A 17,011-nucleotide genomic window follows, 5' to 3' on the forward strand; every position below is an offset into this window, starting at 1 on the left:
CTTTACTTTAAAACAAAATGGCCTCCGACACTATGAATGAAAATCTTTTCGATTCGGTTTGCTTCTTCTTGAAAGACGAGAATATGACGAACAAGAGCGAGGCAAGGAAGAATAAAAATCTTTTCAAACTTTTCTATTATTGTAGGTGCTCCAAGCCTTCAAGAGAGGAGGTGGAATGAGAGAGTATTTCTTAAGCAGTGTGGTCACTCACATCATCACTGAAGACCCATTTAATGACTCGCAGAGAATTTTAGAAGAAAAAGATTGCCAAGCCGTCATTGTTAACGTGAGAGACTAGTGTGCATATTGTATTATTCAATATTTTTATTTTTTGATAGTCGAATTGGGTTTTATTATCAGACAAGGAAGGGACCCTCCTACCGTATCTATAACTGCACACAACTTTTAGATAATAATACGCTTTTATACTAGAGGGAATGGGGGCATGTATTTTTGTTAAATTTAAGTTATATTTATGATGTAGATGTACATGTACATTAAATGCATAGTATGTTCATTGCAAATGCAAATTATTATTATTATTATTATTATTATTATTTTTATTATTATTATTATTATTATTATTATTATTATTATTGTTATTATTATTCCTTAATTGTTTTCCAGTACTTCATTATTCGACATGTCTACTAGTAAATTACTAAGCGGGCTAGTCCTCTGTCCCACACAAGTAAGTGAAAAGGAATTACAAAAGCACAAGTACATGTACATGTACATGTACACGTATATCTCACTCTCTCGTTAGGTTTCATCGTCAGATCTTGAGAAGCTCTGGGTAATGATACACTATTACGGAGGCAAGTATCAACGGCAGCTTGACAGGAATGTCACTCATCTCCTGGCCATCAAAGCCTCGGGAAAGAAATACGAAGAAGCTTTAAAGCATGATATTAAAGCAGTCACGCCCGCATGGCTAGTGGATAGTATAAAAAAGGGAGAAGTTCAATCCGAAGAAAAGTACCCGCCACTGGGTGCTAAGACGGCCGGTCGTAACCTATCAGTTTCATCTGTTGAGATATTGATACAAGATAAAGAAACTGTTGGCGGAGCAAAGAGGAAAGGAGGGAGAGAGGGGGAGGAAGGAAGAAAGAGATCGAGAGAAGCAAACAACGAAGAAGAGAGTTATCATAAGAAACAAAAAAATGGAACTTGCTCGGACCCTGCTGGCATGGAACCTCGACCCAACGAGGTACCATTAACAATGAAAAGGATAGACTCACTGGCCGAGAGCATTATAGAGGAGCCACACCCATCCAGGGACCACCTCTCACTGAGGAAACCGATTTACAGGGCTAGCCCAGTCCTATCTGAGGGAGTGTCCCCAACTCCACAGCCTACCCCACCACCTCAGGGACTGCAGAGGACGAGAGAGGGAGAGGAGGGGAGAGAGGGAAAAGAAAAGAGACTCCTTGAAGGAATGGTGTTTGGTATAATAGACTATCCTTTGCTAATGGGACAGGAGACAATAAAAGAATGGGAAGAGGTACTTTACTCGTAAAATAAAGTAAATGTACATGTACCTAGTATATAGGTACTTAGTATGTAATATGTACATGTAGGTACTTGTAAAATAAAGTACATGTATCTAGTATGTATTTCTTGTATGTAATATATACCTTTGCATGTGTCTCTTCAGGTCATTGCAGCTCATGGTGGTAGACTGCTGTTGGATTATGACGAAAAAGAATGCACACATTTATTGTCTAAGAACAAGAATAGTCAAACGTACACTCAAGTAAGTAGAATAATATAAATTGATGCATCAGCTATGTGTATACACTGTATGTATTCAGACTAATCTACATGTAGATCTTTAAATAGAAGCCAAGGTTATAATATATTTCTTATCTTTAATTTGTACACAAGTCTTCTGTTTGTTCTATACTTGAAATAGGCTTCTATTTTCTTAATGCACGTATAGTCCTCGGCTTCTAATTGGGACAGGCATTTAGTTCTATATTCTGTTAGCTTCACATTCAGGTGTTTTTTATACCTCTCCCTCTCTTAGGCATTATCAGATGGCAAGTGTATTTCAAGTGCTCACTGGCTAAATGATGTCCTTTCTCTCCAGAGAATGTTTCCACCATCAGATCCTCTTCACTTTCCACTAGCATATCAAAAACCACCTCCATACTGTGACAAAATGGTAATAGAGACAGAGAAATGACCTATAATTATTATAATACATAACTCTTTCTCCTTCCCTCTCTCCCTCTCTCTCTCTCCCCCTCCCTCTCTCTCTCTCCCTCTCTCTCTCTCCCTCTCTCTCTCTCTCTCTCACTCTCTCTCTTAGAATATGACCCTCACCAATTACACTGGGAAGGAGAGGGAGATTGTCAGAGATATGATCAACTTGTCAGGCATAAACTACACAAGTCACCTCAGTCACTCCACTACTCACTTAATATCAAAAAAGTAAGTCCTAAGAATGGAACAACATACTACATGTTTTAACCTCAAACTTTCTATGTAAAAGAGAATGTTTATTAAATTGAACTTGTAGGGCAGAAGGTCGAAAGTATGAGAAGGCTCTTCAATGGAATATCAAAGTCGTAAATTCTACCTTTGTAGCTGATATAATGCAAAGTGAGTGAATTGATCAAGTATCATACTCACATGATACTTAATCACTACATGTACTGTAGGTGGAGCCTTACCTGCTATTGAAGAAAGACATACAGCATTAGGTCTTGAAAATGAATTCCAACCAACCAGCCAGGAAGCAATGGAGATCTTGAGTAAGCTTGGCGAAAACGACAATAATAATGTTATAATTTGTACATCTATGAAATAATAATAATAATAATAATAATAATAATAATAATAATAATAATAATAATAATAATACATGTACTTTATTACAGAGCCTTGGAGGTCATTCATTGCTGAGTATAAGACTAAACAAGGAGGATTACTGGACACTGGAAAATGCTTCAGTAACACTGGAGAAGAAACAGAGGGAGAGGGAGAGGGGAGAGAAGGAGAGAGGAACACTTGTTTGATCGTTAGCGAAGAGAGAGAACCGATCGAATTGATATGTAAACGAGGGAGAGGGGAACAACCCCCGTCTGTCCTGTTCACCGGACTCAGCGTTGTATTAACAAGAAAATACAAACAAGTAAGTTATTATTATTAAATAATTTAGCTTACAATTTTTATTATATTTTCTTTTCACAGTATGTCACAAAGCTAGGAGGGACAGTTGTTAACGATTGTAACGAATGCTCACATCTTGTTGCTCCTAGAGTAAGACAAAAACCAACACTTACACACAAATTTATACACAAATCTACATCACACACACACACACACACACAAATATTCACTAACATTAGTTCTTTCTTCATTAAGATTGCTAGGACGGTCAAGTTCCTGTGTGCCATTTCAACTTCGCAATTCATAGTGACCACAAAATGGCTTGACGACTCACTAAAGAAAGGCTACCTGCTAGGTACAGTACAGTACATAATCACATGACCTTTAGTCACACGAACAGACGCTACTCCTTATTTGCTGAGAGACGAAGACGGAGAAGAGTTCTACGATATGACAATATCGCTCTCCCTGGGGAGAGCTAAAGAGAAGAAGCTTTTGAGTGGACTTTGTTTTTACAGCACACAAAACGTAGTCCCTTCTTTTCAAAGCTTGCAAAGCATAGTGGAGTCTGCTGGAGGAGAAGTAAGAATTCAAGTGTTTGTTTTTTTTTTGATTTTTATACTTTAAAAATGGGAGAATGTTCCAGATATCAAAAGAAGCCAATGACATTAATGTTGCAATTAACGACTAATAAAAACATTTGTAGCTACACCCATCGTACATGTACATTTATAGTACACATGCATAATACATGTAGATGTACTATACATGCATGTACATATACATGTACATGTATGCGTACTTGCTATGTTAAGTCAAAAATGATTATTTGGATAATTAAGTTGTGCACATTGTTAGGGGATTATTATTATTATTACTATACTTATAAAAACATCTTAATCAGATTGAGAAGCCTATACTCTCTCTCTCTCTCTCTCTCTCCCTCTCTCTCTCTCTCTCTCTCTTTCTCTCTCTCTCCCTCTCTCTCTCTCTCTCTCTCCCTCTCTCTCTCTCTCCCTCTCTCTCTCTCTCACTCTCTCCCTCTCTTTTCTACAGTTACTGACAGAAGTCAAGTTAAACAGGCGCTTTGGTAAAGACTTGCATAATCTCCCGCCAAATCACAACCTGATTGTCATCACATGCCCTGAAGATATCCCCCATTGTACAAAGCAAGTCAACAACAAAAATTTTGTTCGCATAAGCATCAAAATTTTGATGGCTAAAGGGCTAATTTTGACATGCTTTTTAAATAATTTTATAGGTTCATTTCTCATCCTTATTCTATTCAGCTCTATAACGCAGAGTTTATATTAACAGGAGTTCTCAGACAATTTCTATCATACGATCAGAATCGGATAATAATGGAGGCTACACCCATTACAAGCCAAACCTATGAAAACGAGCAATGAATGCATAGCAAGAGAAAAAATTGAACAAAAAGTTGATGATTGAAGTTTCTTTTTTTCAAATTTAAGCTAATCTTAATTACTCATATTCATATAATCTCTTTCATTTATATCATTCATTATTATTCAGTTATCTTTTACAATTTCTTAATAATATATTTACACTTGATACAAATTGATCATTGTCTTCATGAAGCTGCCACTCTCCCATCTGATCAACTACATTCACATAAAAGACTTTATAATCAAAATGGCTATGTATCTATACACAAAGTAGTCTTACCCTCTTCTCTCGCTTCTGAGAGATTGTTGTATAATTGTTGTAATGATGGTAAGGAAGGACATCCAGTAACTAAAGATTTTATCTCATGATTTACTGATACTAGTACTGATAGCTCTGTGGGACACAAAGAAGAAGTTATCTTTTAAAATGGTCATAACTCGGAAATTTCAAGTCGGAATCGATTCAAACTTTTTACATAGCATAAGGATGTCAATATGTATCAGAAAATGTAATAAAAATTGGGTGTGATTTCGGAGCCATTTTTGGGAAAAAATCATGGGCTATATTACCCTATATATAGTACAGGGAATTTTTCAGAAATTGGCCGATTTTTGAAAATGGTCATAGCTTTAAAATTTTAAGTCGGAATTGGCTCAAACTTTCTACATAGCATAAGGATGTCAATATGTATCAAAAGATGTAATAAAAATTGGGTGTGATTTCGGAGCCATTTTTGGGAAAAAATCATGGGCTATAGTACAGGGAATTTTTCAGAAATTGGCTAATTTTTGAAAATGGTCATAACTCAAAAATTTTAAGTCGGAATTGGCTCAAACTTTCTACATAGCATAAGGACGTCAATATGTATCAAAAAATGTAATAAAAATGGGGGGGTAATTTTGGAGCCATTTTTTAGAAAAAACCATGGGCTATAGTACAGGAAATTTTTCAGAAATTAGCCGATTTTTAAAAATGGTCATAACTCAAAAATTTAAAGTCAGAATTGGCTCAAACTTTCTACATAGCATAAGGACATCTATATGTATCAGAAAATGCAATAAAAATTGGAGGTGATTTCAGAGCCATTTTTCAGAAAAAACCATGGGCTATAGTACAGGGAATTTCTCAAAAATTGGCTGATGGCCATGACTTGAAAAAATGCAATTAGCAAGAAACAATAAGTACAGACTATTTTGAAAATACATACGCTTTAATCCCAGCTGCAATATATGACAATCTACATTCCGAGAGGAAGCTCGTTCCACAAGGTCAATCCTCTCTTTACTGTCACTTGATCTCATCCTCTCCTCTTTTGTGGTAATGTCTTGAGTCATGTTACTACAGCTGCTGTTGGTCTCAAGCGTTAGATAATTACAAGACAATTTCATAAGAATGTCGATGCAACTTTTGATGTCACCAATATACAAATCTAATGGGAAATGAGAAAAGAGAGAGAGAGAGAGAGAGAAGTATTATTTAAAATAAGAGACTCCTGTGACACACATAACCAACCCATTAATTACTACTACAAAGACTATTGTCTTCACATCCAATAGTTCATAAATGAGGTTAAGAGAAAGAAATGTGTGTGCGTGTGTACTGATGTTGCCAACAATAAAGCCACAACAGAAGGGACACTTTCCAAGCCTTTGATGCCATCCGGTCATCTCATAATAATAATAATATTAATAATGCACGGTATCATTTATGTATTTATTGTAATGAAGCAATTTCTCTGTTCCTGTGCAACACACATCAAAGGCTGAGATACAATGAATTAAAAAAGTTTGAAGTTTGTATGAAGTTTAATCTGTTTGATAACAACCACCAACCAGAACAAGCATACAAAGGCACACAAGTATATATGTATGTACACGTGAATATTCATGCATAACTATAGACCTGCTTTCTATTTCACTAATACAGTAAAATATCACAACAGTTAGCTAAACACATTACAAGAACAACCATCAACAAAATGAGAGAGAAAGAGGGTGGCAATATGTGTGTGAGAGATCGAGAGAGAATAAATAAAGTCAAGATTCTAGTATCAAAGTTGAGACCAATCCTGTTTATCATTCCTCAATTGAGCCACAATTAGTGAAGTACTTTGTTGTGGTTTATGTAATCATCATTCTCACACCAATACAAGAACTTGCTTCAACGAGCAATTACAATCTACTCCAGAAACCTTAAACATGTGAAATCCTATGCGACACGTAAACAGATGCTCCAGCAGTGCTCCAACAAACAGTAAATGTGATTCTGTGGAGCTTTTGAAGTCACATACTATCATGCAACTATAAAATAAATAGTAATTTTTAAAAGGAAGAGTCACAGTGTATGTACATGTACACAGTATAAATCAGCTATACTACTACTATTACTACTAGACTATAATAGCCCCATTATTTCTACTATTGCTATTCCTAGAGAATAATCACTATAAACTGGCCATTACTTTCATAAATGCATTTGTACTAATATATACTCATGCAATCTAGCAGGTATGTGCACACGCCTAATAGCTATTAGCTATAATTACTACACAACAGATGTCCTGCATTCTTGTATAGTAATACCGGAGCTCCTAGAGCAGGCATGCATGGAACAGATGTAAACATGCTCGAAATGCACGTCATTAGGTATATATAGTTTCTATTCAATACTGGAATTTAATTTGCCAGGGCCACCAGTTGCCCTTTCAAAAATTTTATACAAAGGATTAGTAATATTCACATCAGTTGATTGATGCTCCTTGTCAAATCCTGGCTCCTTATAAATGCATGAGACATGCTCAAGCTCTCGTGGGTCGTCTCACTTATATTAATGATATTCATTAGTCTAGAAACAGGAAAGATAATATATATGAAGTATTTGCATTCCGTGATTCCTTAGAAGTGCATGTGGCAACAACGACTGAAGCCACATAAAGGGAGAGAGAAGAGAGGGGAGAGTACAGTGTGAATACTTAATATCTTCTCTGGCTCCTGTCTCTTTCAAGAAGATGGTGGAACTCAGAAGGTTCAAAAGGTAAGCCATCATGTTGAATGTGAAAGTCATAACTTGAGCCCCTCACTTGCTGATACAGCCACACGCACTGTGTTCTTTAATTTGGTGACAGCAGCAAACTATGATAAACTTAAGAACAAGCCTGTACCAGCTGGTAACAATGATTTGCATTAAGCCACAATAAACAATTATTAGCAGTTAGATAATAATAATAATAATACTATCATCAAGCATATAAGTAGTAGATGCTTGGACAAGAGCCATTTCAGCTCTTTGATCTACTTATAATTACCAGTATATAGCTCTGCTTGCTACTGCTTATCCTAAATCTAGTTTATCATTCTTGACAGTGCAATCTTTTACTATATTGCTGCTACTAATGCATTCTCTCCACTGTAGAATCTTTCCAAGCACACTGCTACTGGTAACATTACTCCTGCTCTTCTCTCTAGTCCTTCTTTTACTGAGTAGCAGTGTCAATACAATAAAGACAGGGCTAGATGGAGAGAAAAGAGAAGAAGAAAGACTTGTATCATCTCATAAGAAAGAGAGAGACTCTTTCAATAAGAGGAGACTAAAAGAAACAGTTTCCCCAGCATTAGAAGTAGAGAAGATAAAGAAGCTCTCACTTCATAGCAGTCTTGACCAGCTGCCTTCTCCTCCGGTAAAAAGAGAGCCACGGGGCTATGTCATAATACAATCCCTGTCCTCACCTTCTCTCTCCTCCTCCCTCTCTCATCTCCTCATCCTCCAGTGCTGGGCAAAGAGGCTACAACTAGACCTTGTGGAACCAGCCATATCGATCAACTCGCTTACCACTGCATTCCCAAGACAACCAAATGACCCCAACTCCCTCTCGCTGGATACAGTGTACGACCCAAGCTCTTGGGACAACCTCTATGAGAGACGTGGGACACTGACACCATTCGTGGGAATCGGAGAAGTGGAAGTGGAGGAAGTAAGAGAAGTACTAGTAGTGGACGTAAAGGAGGTCTATAACTATCAGAAAAATGCTATGGATAGCACACCAGGCTGCATGAACGACTCTTCTGCCTACAGGTCCGACCTACACTTGAATTTCGGACTTAGCGTTACTCAAGAAATCTGTCTCGGGAGTTTGGCTTATTCCATCAAAGACATGCTCAATACGGTCGAAGACTTTGTCGAATTCCTTCAAAAGCAGTCAGGAACCCATCAACTGGACAAAAAAACCGTGGTACTATTTCGAAATTTGGATATCAGTCCTTCAATGCCTGCTAGTGACCCCGCCCATACGTGTGAAAATATCGGGAGACTAGTACATAAAATACGACCGAGTAAAAGCATAATGAATGATGCAAGTAGTTACACTAATAAAGTAGGCGGGGCCAGAACGGCAATCATACTCACACAAGACGTTCAATCCTCCTTGGGCATTGATGCCTGCTATGAGCGTATTTTAACTCGGTTCCATTCGTCGATAAAAAATAAAAATGCTTCGAGCCCTTACCTAGTGATGAGCGGCCACAAAAGCAAGGAGGTCGAAGGAAAAATATCATTTAAGATGTTCTTTAGGGCGCTGTATGGGAGCAAGATCACACCTTCATCTTGGAGGAAGAAAGTCCTGCTACAATTCGCTAGTATCAAGCACGATGGATATGTGAGCGTGCTAAATCAAATCATAGCATCGGAATCAAGGTGTTTGATACTAACGTCGCCCGGTGACACTGATGTGTACGCAAACGTGGTTGAACGATGGTACAAGGAGAGGGACACTGGTGAAGAGAAATGCATAGAAATAGTGGAAGAGTGTTTCGGTGGCGAAGAGTAAACAAAGCTAAGCATACAACACTACAATTGTGATATAATGTATTTATTCTTCTTACACACATACACATGCGCATCATGCAAGCATACATTTGAACTCTGATTCCATAACCAAAGACAGTCAATTACAACATATGATATGTCATGCAATGAGAATAATATGGCAGTCAGCTTCTCGCTACACTTCTTGTCTTTCTCTCCTCCACATTTTCAACAGGACAAACAACAGCATACATGTACATGTACGTCCACCATTCCTTCACTTAGACAATTCATTATAGTTCATTGTATCATCACTGGTCTTCATGTGTCATTGTGTATAATAATATCATTATTGTTGTATTTTTTACATTTTAGCATTCATATTACTGTCATACTCTCATATTCCATTCACATGCCTTCATTTTATTATAATATCAGTTCAATTTTTTATCATTACCTTGCTTTGTGGTTTGTTTCAATATAAAGAGATACAGAACTATCAGTTGAGTAATAAAATCTAAAAGGCATGATAATATAATAATTTAATTATATTAATCAATTGAGACTAAATTACAAATAGCCCCACTGTTGGACTGTTACTACAAAACTTGTCATCTTTCTCACACTCTAGTCTCACACAGTCACAATGTTACAGCAAATAAAATCAGTCATTCATATACTACATGAGTATACCTATTTTCTCCCCTCCCTCTCTCCCTCTTTCTCTCTCTCTCTCTACCTTTAACAAAAGTGCTCTTTATTAATTGTGAAAGGATTCTCAGCCACTCTGTCCACAAAGGACTAGTCAGTTCCTTCTTCTTCTCTTCCACTTTCTCACAGATACTTATCATTAACGATACACACATCTGCAACTAGAGAGAGATGATAGGGAAAGAATAAAGAAATTAGAATATAAATAAACAAAATAATGACAAAATATATTAAAAGATTCATTGTACATACATGTATACTTGTACATGTACATGTACCCCTACGCATTATGTAATGGTACATATAAATACAAATCACTGTTGTTCCCATTACCATATACAGTGACAAACATATGTTCATGCACCAACACACTCTCCACCTTCCTCTCTCTCTCTCCCTCTCTCTCTTTCTCCCTCCCTCTCTCTCTCTCTCCCTCCCTCTCTCTCTCCCTCTCTCTATATGTATATCCTACCTGGTCTATTACACTCTTATCTTTAATTACAATTATGATTATACAGCTATTCTAGCTCATTTGATTATTAGGACATTATCATGTTCAAATTGGTTCTATTCAAATTTGTAAACGAATTAATGAACGGCTAACAAGAGTCCAGTAAAAACAAGAAGTTTTGACAGCTTTTTAATTGCATCCGTCTATAGTCAAGCAAAAACATGTAGTGGTTGCCATCAAAAACCAATCGATAAATTAAATTAAATACAATTAATTAATGTAAATCATGCATATATTAATATGCTTCACTGACTTGTGATTGTACAGTAACATCATCTAGCCTAGAAATAGAAATATTATAAGAACAATCAGTACATTCCAGTGTATTATTACTTGTTAGTACATTTTTAGCATTATTGTTAGTAGATAATTAGTAATGGAAAGGCAGAGATGCTTAAAACATATTTTGATTTTACCTTGCCAAAAGGGATGTGGCATATTTCAATAAAACTCCAATAAGCTTTTCATCAATGGAAAGAACATCACTTTGATGAATCAAATTCATAAAACCTGGAACCAAGAACTTGACAATGTCAACTCCTCCACCTTTATCATGATCACAATACTGAATAAGAAAAGGGATGAGCAGAGATACTTCAGACATAAGTGAGAGAGAATCTTCGGCCAGCCAAGCACCAAAAACTCGTATGGCTGGTATTAGAAACGGGTTTTGTTCTGTAGTACATGTTTCATGATTCTGAAAAAAATCTTTTGTAATTCTCTGAAGGAGTTTGACAATATTGGTCATGGATTCTAGTAAAGCTGAATGCAGTTGTAAGAGATCCTCTTCTGAAGGAAGATTCCTCACTCCTTCTTGTCCCTTTTGCTCCTCCTCCTCCTCTTCACTGGAGTCAGCTACAAATACAATACTTTGCTCAATAAAAGAGAAACAAGATATGAGAAGAGAGAGTGAAGGCACAAAGCACGAGGTAGGACTCGCTTGAGGAGAAATGGAGTCTGTCTCCAGTAAAATATTAATCTCCTATAAATAGTTTAAATATCATGTAGGAAATAAATTATTTATAACGTACTATGCCGACTAGATGTACTGCCAGTAAAAGAAAGGAACTAAATGAAGTGGAAAAGAGGCCATGAGCTATAGACTAATACTAAAAAAAAATTTAAAAACTACCTTTTACTCTTTCCTTCTTTAGGTGGTACTTCAAGTAACCAGTGGCAGCCATGCATCTGGCACAGAGAGCATAGTAACATTAGGCCAACATGACGATGAACAACATCTAAAAATTAATAATAAATTATAATAAATTAATCATGAATTAGGTTTTAATTATTTTGCAGCTGTTACCTAATCTACTGTGAAGTATGTCGCTAAGAGCAGATCCAATGTCTACTAACCACTTGTTGTGAGTTAAATACTGCATAAAATAAATAATAAATAATAGTATGATTCTTCTAATCTGTCTCTCTCCTCTTCTCTCTCACTTCTCCAATCCATTGATTCATATCAAGTAAAAGCTGACACAGTTCAAACTTCAGCTCACACTGTCTTAACTTGATCTCATTAGTTAGGTATTGAACTGATTCCAGTATCAAATCAGTGTTAGACTTAACTTGATCCAAATCAGCCAAGAGAGATATAATGATACGTTTTGACACTTCACGATCTAACAAGTAAAAAATAAGATGAAAAATGAGTAAAATTTTAATGAGAGTAACCATGCAGTTAAAATTTTTCCTTACATGATTCGTAATTGATAAAGCATTGAATGAGTGAGAGCAGTGTATTATACCTCCAAAGATACTGCCGTCCTTTATCAACAGACACAAAAACTTCAATGCAATATAGCGAATCATTGACCACACCCACAGGACATACGCTAAATCAATGAATAAATAATTAGCTAATTTACAATTTTTTTCTCTTACTTGGATGATATGAATTTATTAAAATAAGGAAGTTTCGATGTGATTTGAGGATGAAGAGCCTGTGATGTAATATATGTACATTATGCTTACCGTAATACTGTATGTCAACTCACTAGTTCAGGATCGGAACAATAAGATGACAAAATGGCCACGGCAACTGAAGCTAAAGCTTCAGAATCTGAAGATTCTATAAAGAATAGTATATTTGATTCCTATAGTTCCATTCCCGTTCCCCTTCTTACCAGTAATGAGTAAGCGATTTATAAAATCAAATCCGATTTTCTCAAATATCTTTCTCCGTGTCAACTGGTCAGTCTCTTGTTCCTTAAGCAACTTTGCTATCTATTAATAAAAAGAAGAAAAATTAGAGAATTATTTTTTGATAAATTAAAATAACTAGTCATTTCAAAACACTCAATTTTTTCTATTTACTATTAGCAAGGAGGCTAGCTTCTCATTGTCAGTCTTTCCAGCCACAAAAAGTGATACAGCTCGAGAAAAAGTTCCACCAAAATCAGTCATCTTTCAAAAGGGTGGAGTTTCCATGACCACGTGTTTTCACGTTGCCTAAACGTATGATATTAATAGTTATTAAGGTTATAATGTGCGCATGCTCGGCTCTCTTCCCACGTGTTCTTTCTCTGAATAAAATGGCGGTAGGCAAGAACAAGAGGTTGACTAAGGGAAAGAAAGGAGCCAAGAAGAAAATGTAAGTGCAATGGTAGCACGACAGCAGTTCAATATGATAATGAAGGAGGACGATGAAGCATATATTTATATTTTGAGTATTATTGCTAGATGGATTGAGAGAGATATTGTATAAATGTGATCGTCATTATTCACTTTAGTATCGATCCATACACCAAGAAGGAGTGGTATGATGTCAAGGCACCAACTTTATTCACTAATAGAAATATAGGCAAGACTCTAGTTACTAGAACACAAGGAAAAAGTACGTAATTTTATTGTCAAGTACATATATATGTTTTTTTTTAATTTAGAACTTGCTAGTGATGGTTTAAAGGGTAGAGTTTTTGAGGTCTCATTGGCAGATCTACAAAACGATGAGGTCGCCTTTCGCAAGTTTCGTCTGATTGCTGAAGACATCAGTGGAAAGAATGTCCTCACCAATTTCCATGGGATGACACTCACTACTGATAAGTTGAAATCATTAGTGAAGAAATGGCAGGTGAGTTTTATGAAGATTTTGCCAAAGGCCACATTACAGCGTAAATGTAACAGCAATACATAGACGTATTTTCTTTAAGTAGTACCGGATTTCTACTAATTTAAAACTTAATAATATTGCTTTATTAAGCCATGTATGGCGGGGCAGTGCATTTGCAAATAAAGTCAATTTTACTGACTGTTCTCTTCTAATAATTTTTGTTCTATAAAGTTTCTCAATTGCTTTCCCTTAATGTATAATTCCTCAATATCCCTAGACTCTTATTGAAGCAATTGTTGATGCTAAGACGACCGACGGCTACCTCTTAAGAGTATTCTGTATCGGATTCACTCGCAAGCAACCGAACCAGATCAAGAAGACTGCGTATGCCAAAGCATCTCAATGTAGAGAGATCAGGAAGAGGATGGTAGAGATGATGAAAGCTGAGATTAGCGGAGTGGACCTCAAAGAAGTTGTGACTAAACTGTAAGAGAGTTATTAAAGATCTTACAACAAGAAAAGAGCTTAATGATTTTTGTTTTATTTTTTCTTAGTATTCCAGATAGCATTGGTCGCGACATTGAGAAAAAGTGTCAGGCGATATTCCCGCTTCATGACGTCCTTATAAGGAAAGTGAAAGTATTGAAGAAACCAAAATTTGACAGTAAGCAAAAAAATTACAAACCAACGCATTAAATTTTATACATTTTTTTCTCCTTACTAGTTGGGAAGTTGAGGGACCTCCATGGTGAGGGTGGCACTGTTGTGACCACGTCCAGTGGGACCAAAGTGGAGAGAAGCTATGAGCCGCCAGTTCAGGAAACCGTCTGAACTTATTTCAATTATAATAATATTAATTAAATTATGCTTTCAATTTGTGTACCATCTGCTCTTTTAATGAAGAAGAGAAATTTAAAATTATAAAAAATTGTTAAATTAATAATTATTTTGTCATAGATATGCATGTCAATTTAAGCAGCTAAGATGACTTGGTGGTACATGAAGCCTACTGTACTGTATTTTGACATGCAAAAGTGCTTTGCTTTCTGATACATGTAACATCACAGCACATAATCTATAGCTTTCTCAGGCTTGCCCCTTTAATGTTTTTTTTAATAAATAAAAATAAAACAAAAATAAATATGAAATCAAAAAAAAATTTTTTTAATCAAAATAAAAAATATAAAAATAGATAAAATAAATATAAAAAATAAAATTAAAAAATAAGAAATATTAACAATTTAAAAAATTTTAAAAAATAATAAATAATATAAAAAGTTAAGAAAATAACAAAAAATAATAAATTAAATAGATTAAAAATTAAAACATAAAAAATTAATTAATGAGCTGGATTGATTTATTTATTTCAGTCAAAAAAATGCGCCCGCAGCCTAAAAGTTTAATAAAAAATAAATAAAAAATAAAAATAAAAAAAGATAAAAAAATAATAAATAAACTTTAAAAATAAAAATAGATAAAAATAAATAAAATTGTAAATAATAAATAAAAATGAATAAATTAAATAAAAATGAAAAAATTATTATTATAATAAAAAATTTAAAATATTTAAATAAATAAACGGGAGTATACGGAAACCACGTGCTTTGATTTTTAATTATTCCACGTGGGCGTGTATCAAGTGGTCAATCTTCCCTCCCATTCTTGGCCTGCACTATCTTCCTCTCTCTGTCTCTTCTTTCTCTGTTTACAAAACATCTCCTTCTCCTATTACTCTTCTTGTAATGTCAGTGACGCTAGGAGATCTTCGCCCGTCTCTATCTCCTGCCAGTGAAAGGAGACCGACCGTTTATAACAAGGAGAGTCATAGCGAAGAGACTGACGAAGACTTGGGTCTTGGGCTATGCTCTGACAGTACCTACCCCAACTCCTCCGGCGGTAGCACACACGAAGATGAGGGTAGCCCCATTACTGTTAGACCCCCTAGACTCTTAGCTCTACATCTAAACGGTGCTGCTAACAATAATAATGGATTTGGCATTGAGAAAGATTCTGGCCTAGACATCCCTATTACTGGAAGCAGTTGCACATGTAGGTTTTATCTAAATGGACGTTGAGTTTAAAAATTACGTCTGTTTTTTTTCTTCCTTTCTTCAGCAGCGACACACACCCCTCTAGGTAGGACCTCGTTCAGCGAAGGCAGACGTCCCTCTATCGTTGAAATGGTTAATGGAGGTCCATTAGCAGGTAAGGAATAGGCTACATATGTAACAGAGAGAGAGAGGGGGAAAGAGGATACACAGAGATACATAATGTGAAACAAATGTATACTGCAAATGCATTCATGATACTATTATTAACTGTGAACATACACATGTACATGTACATTCTTTTTCAATAATCATGAGGACACATTTCATCATAGATGAACTCATCATGTACGTTAAGTGTACATGTACATGTACAAAGTTTTGTGCATGTCATAGTAGTAGCCGCCATATACGTATTGTTTATTATTGCTTAACCCTTGTGCTGTGTGTGTCTGTATTTCCTTTGTCGTAGAGTATTTTGTGTGTGTAATTGCACCTAATTTAATTAGAATATATATACATGTACGTACATAGTGATAAACAACTTTTATGTCTCTCTCTCTCTCTCTCTCTCTCTCTCTCTCTCTCTCTCTCTCTCTCTCTCTCTCTCTCTCTCTCTCCCTCTCTCTCTTTCTCTCTCCCTCTCTCTAGGTTTAAAGTCAGGCTCAAAGTTAAATTTTGATGACATGTCGGCTGGTGACTTAGAGTACGTTTATCAGCTTCATCAAAACAGGCGGGGCTCGTTGCCTAGTGACCACATACAGGTGAGACATGTTTTTAACAAGAATGTGCTTTGTTAAGTTTTCTATTTACGAAGTGCATGATAAAAATGCAAGGAAGACAAGAAAGCGTTTGAGTGTACCTTAAATCATTCCACTTAATACCTATACACTTTATAATGTATTAATCTATACCACTTTGTATGTTCATCTTTCTCTCTGAAATGTCACTTTGTATGTTAACAGACAATACTGTTATTGTCTCACTCACTAAAAATGAATTATTTTAGACTTGACCACCTTATCACAACTCTATGGCTTATATTTATCTACGTGTACTTTAGTGTTGAGGGTTGCTTCTATTTAATGCCTGGGACTATTCCCTATACTTCCTTAGCAAGTGTTAAACTGCACCTGTTCTTTGTATTAGCATGTCCTTTTTGTGTGATATTAGCTCACTTAATGTCAGCCTCTCCATTTATGTTCTATGTTAAAGAGTATCAGTATGATTTGTCTCTCTTATTATCATCACATTGAACTGTTTGTGCATTGGATGCAGTTAGGTATTGATGTGTTGCGTCTTATTGCACGATGTGTGTGTGTGTACACACGCCTCTTTTACACTGTCTCTGCTAATGAA

At 35.8% G+C, this 17,011-nt stretch overlaps 5 protein-coding genes across 5 annotated transcripts in view; 4 read left to right on the top strand and 1 right to left on the bottom strand.

The window, feature by feature from the left end:
• The first annotated feature begins 2 nt into the window (after positions 1-2).
• On the top strand, positions 3-4,550 carry LOC109581291 (PAX-interacting protein 1-like). Its single transcript, XM_019995285.1, has 16 exons — positions 3-101; positions 146-286; positions 339-382; positions 628-691; positions 767-1,504; positions 1,658-1,756; positions 2,030-2,167; positions 2,315-2,436; positions 2,525-2,607; positions 2,667-2,759; positions 2,886-3,139; positions 3,199-3,267; positions 3,373-3,472; positions 3,518-3,699; positions 4,174-4,286; positions 4,379-4,550. The coding sequence occupies exons 1-16, from the start codon at positions 18-20 to the stop codon at positions 4,524-4,526; spliced, it is 2,472 nt and encodes an 823-aa protein (XP_019850844.1). The 5' UTR covers positions 3-17; the 3' UTR covers positions 4,527-4,550.
• Positions 4,551-4,633: 83 nt separating this feature from the next.
• Positions 4,634-12,958, bottom strand: LOC105312403 (neurochondrin-like). Its single transcript, XM_011405020.2, has 16 exons — positions 12,869-12,958; positions 12,679-12,778; positions 12,550-12,623; positions 12,437-12,495; positions 12,251-12,387; positions 11,993-12,174; positions 11,856-11,925; positions 11,682-11,787; positions 11,581-11,617; positions 10,966-11,531; positions 10,803-10,830; positions 10,067-10,199; positions 9,785-9,844; positions 5,735-5,956; positions 4,807-4,920; positions 4,634-4,742 (listed from the first exon to the last, which is right to left on the bottom strand). The coding sequence occupies exons 1-16, from the start codon at positions 12,956-12,958 to the stop codon at positions 4,654-4,656; spliced, it is 2,067 nt and encodes a 688-aa protein (XP_011403322.2). The 3' UTR covers positions 4,634-4,653.
• Positions 7,506-9,480, top strand: LOC109581292 (uncharacterized). Its single transcript, XM_019995286.1, has 2 exons — positions 7,506-7,560; positions 7,939-9,480. The coding sequence occupies exons 1-2, from the start codon at positions 7,535-7,537 to the stop codon at positions 9,347-9,349; spliced, it is 1,437 nt and encodes a 478-aa protein (XP_019850845.1). The 5' UTR covers positions 7,506-7,534; the 3' UTR covers positions 9,350-9,480.
• A 100-nt stretch (positions 12,959-13,058) lies between the features above and the next one.
• Positions 13,059-14,544, top strand: LOC100633169 (40S ribosomal protein S3a-like). Its single transcript, XM_003385793.3, has 6 exons — positions 13,059-13,145; positions 13,285-13,388; positions 13,438-13,625; positions 13,882-14,090; positions 14,159-14,268; positions 14,329-14,544. Exons 1-6 carry the CDS (start codon positions 13,087-13,089, stop codon positions 14,433-14,435), a joined length of 777 nt encoding a protein of 258 aa, XP_003385841.1. The 5' UTR covers positions 13,059-13,086; the 3' UTR covers positions 14,436-14,544.
• Positions 14,545-15,260: 716 nt separating this feature from the next.
• LOC100641421 (adenylate cyclase type 9-like) overlaps positions 15,261-17,011 on the top strand; it is a 5,673-nt gene continuing 3,922 nt past the window's right edge. Inside the window, exons 1-3 of the mRNA XM_003385773.3 lie at positions 15,261-15,653; positions 15,720-15,809; positions 16,304-16,416. Of these exons, the coding sequence (XP_003385821.2) occupies positions 15,347-15,653; positions 15,720-15,809; positions 16,304-16,416 (510 nt within the window). The 5' untranslated portion in view covers positions 15,261-15,346. The remainder of the gene's footprint in view (positions 15,654-15,719; positions 15,810-16,303; positions 16,417-17,011) is intronic.

Source organism: Amphimedon queenslandica, unplaced genomic scaffold, assembly GCF_000090795.2.
Source record: "Amphimedon queenslandica unplaced genomic scaffold, v1.1 AMPQUscaffold_13448, whole genome shotgun sequence".
NCBI classification, from domain to species: domain Eukaryota; kingdom Metazoa; phylum Porifera; class Demospongiae; order Haplosclerida; family Niphatidae; genus Amphimedon; species Amphimedon queenslandica.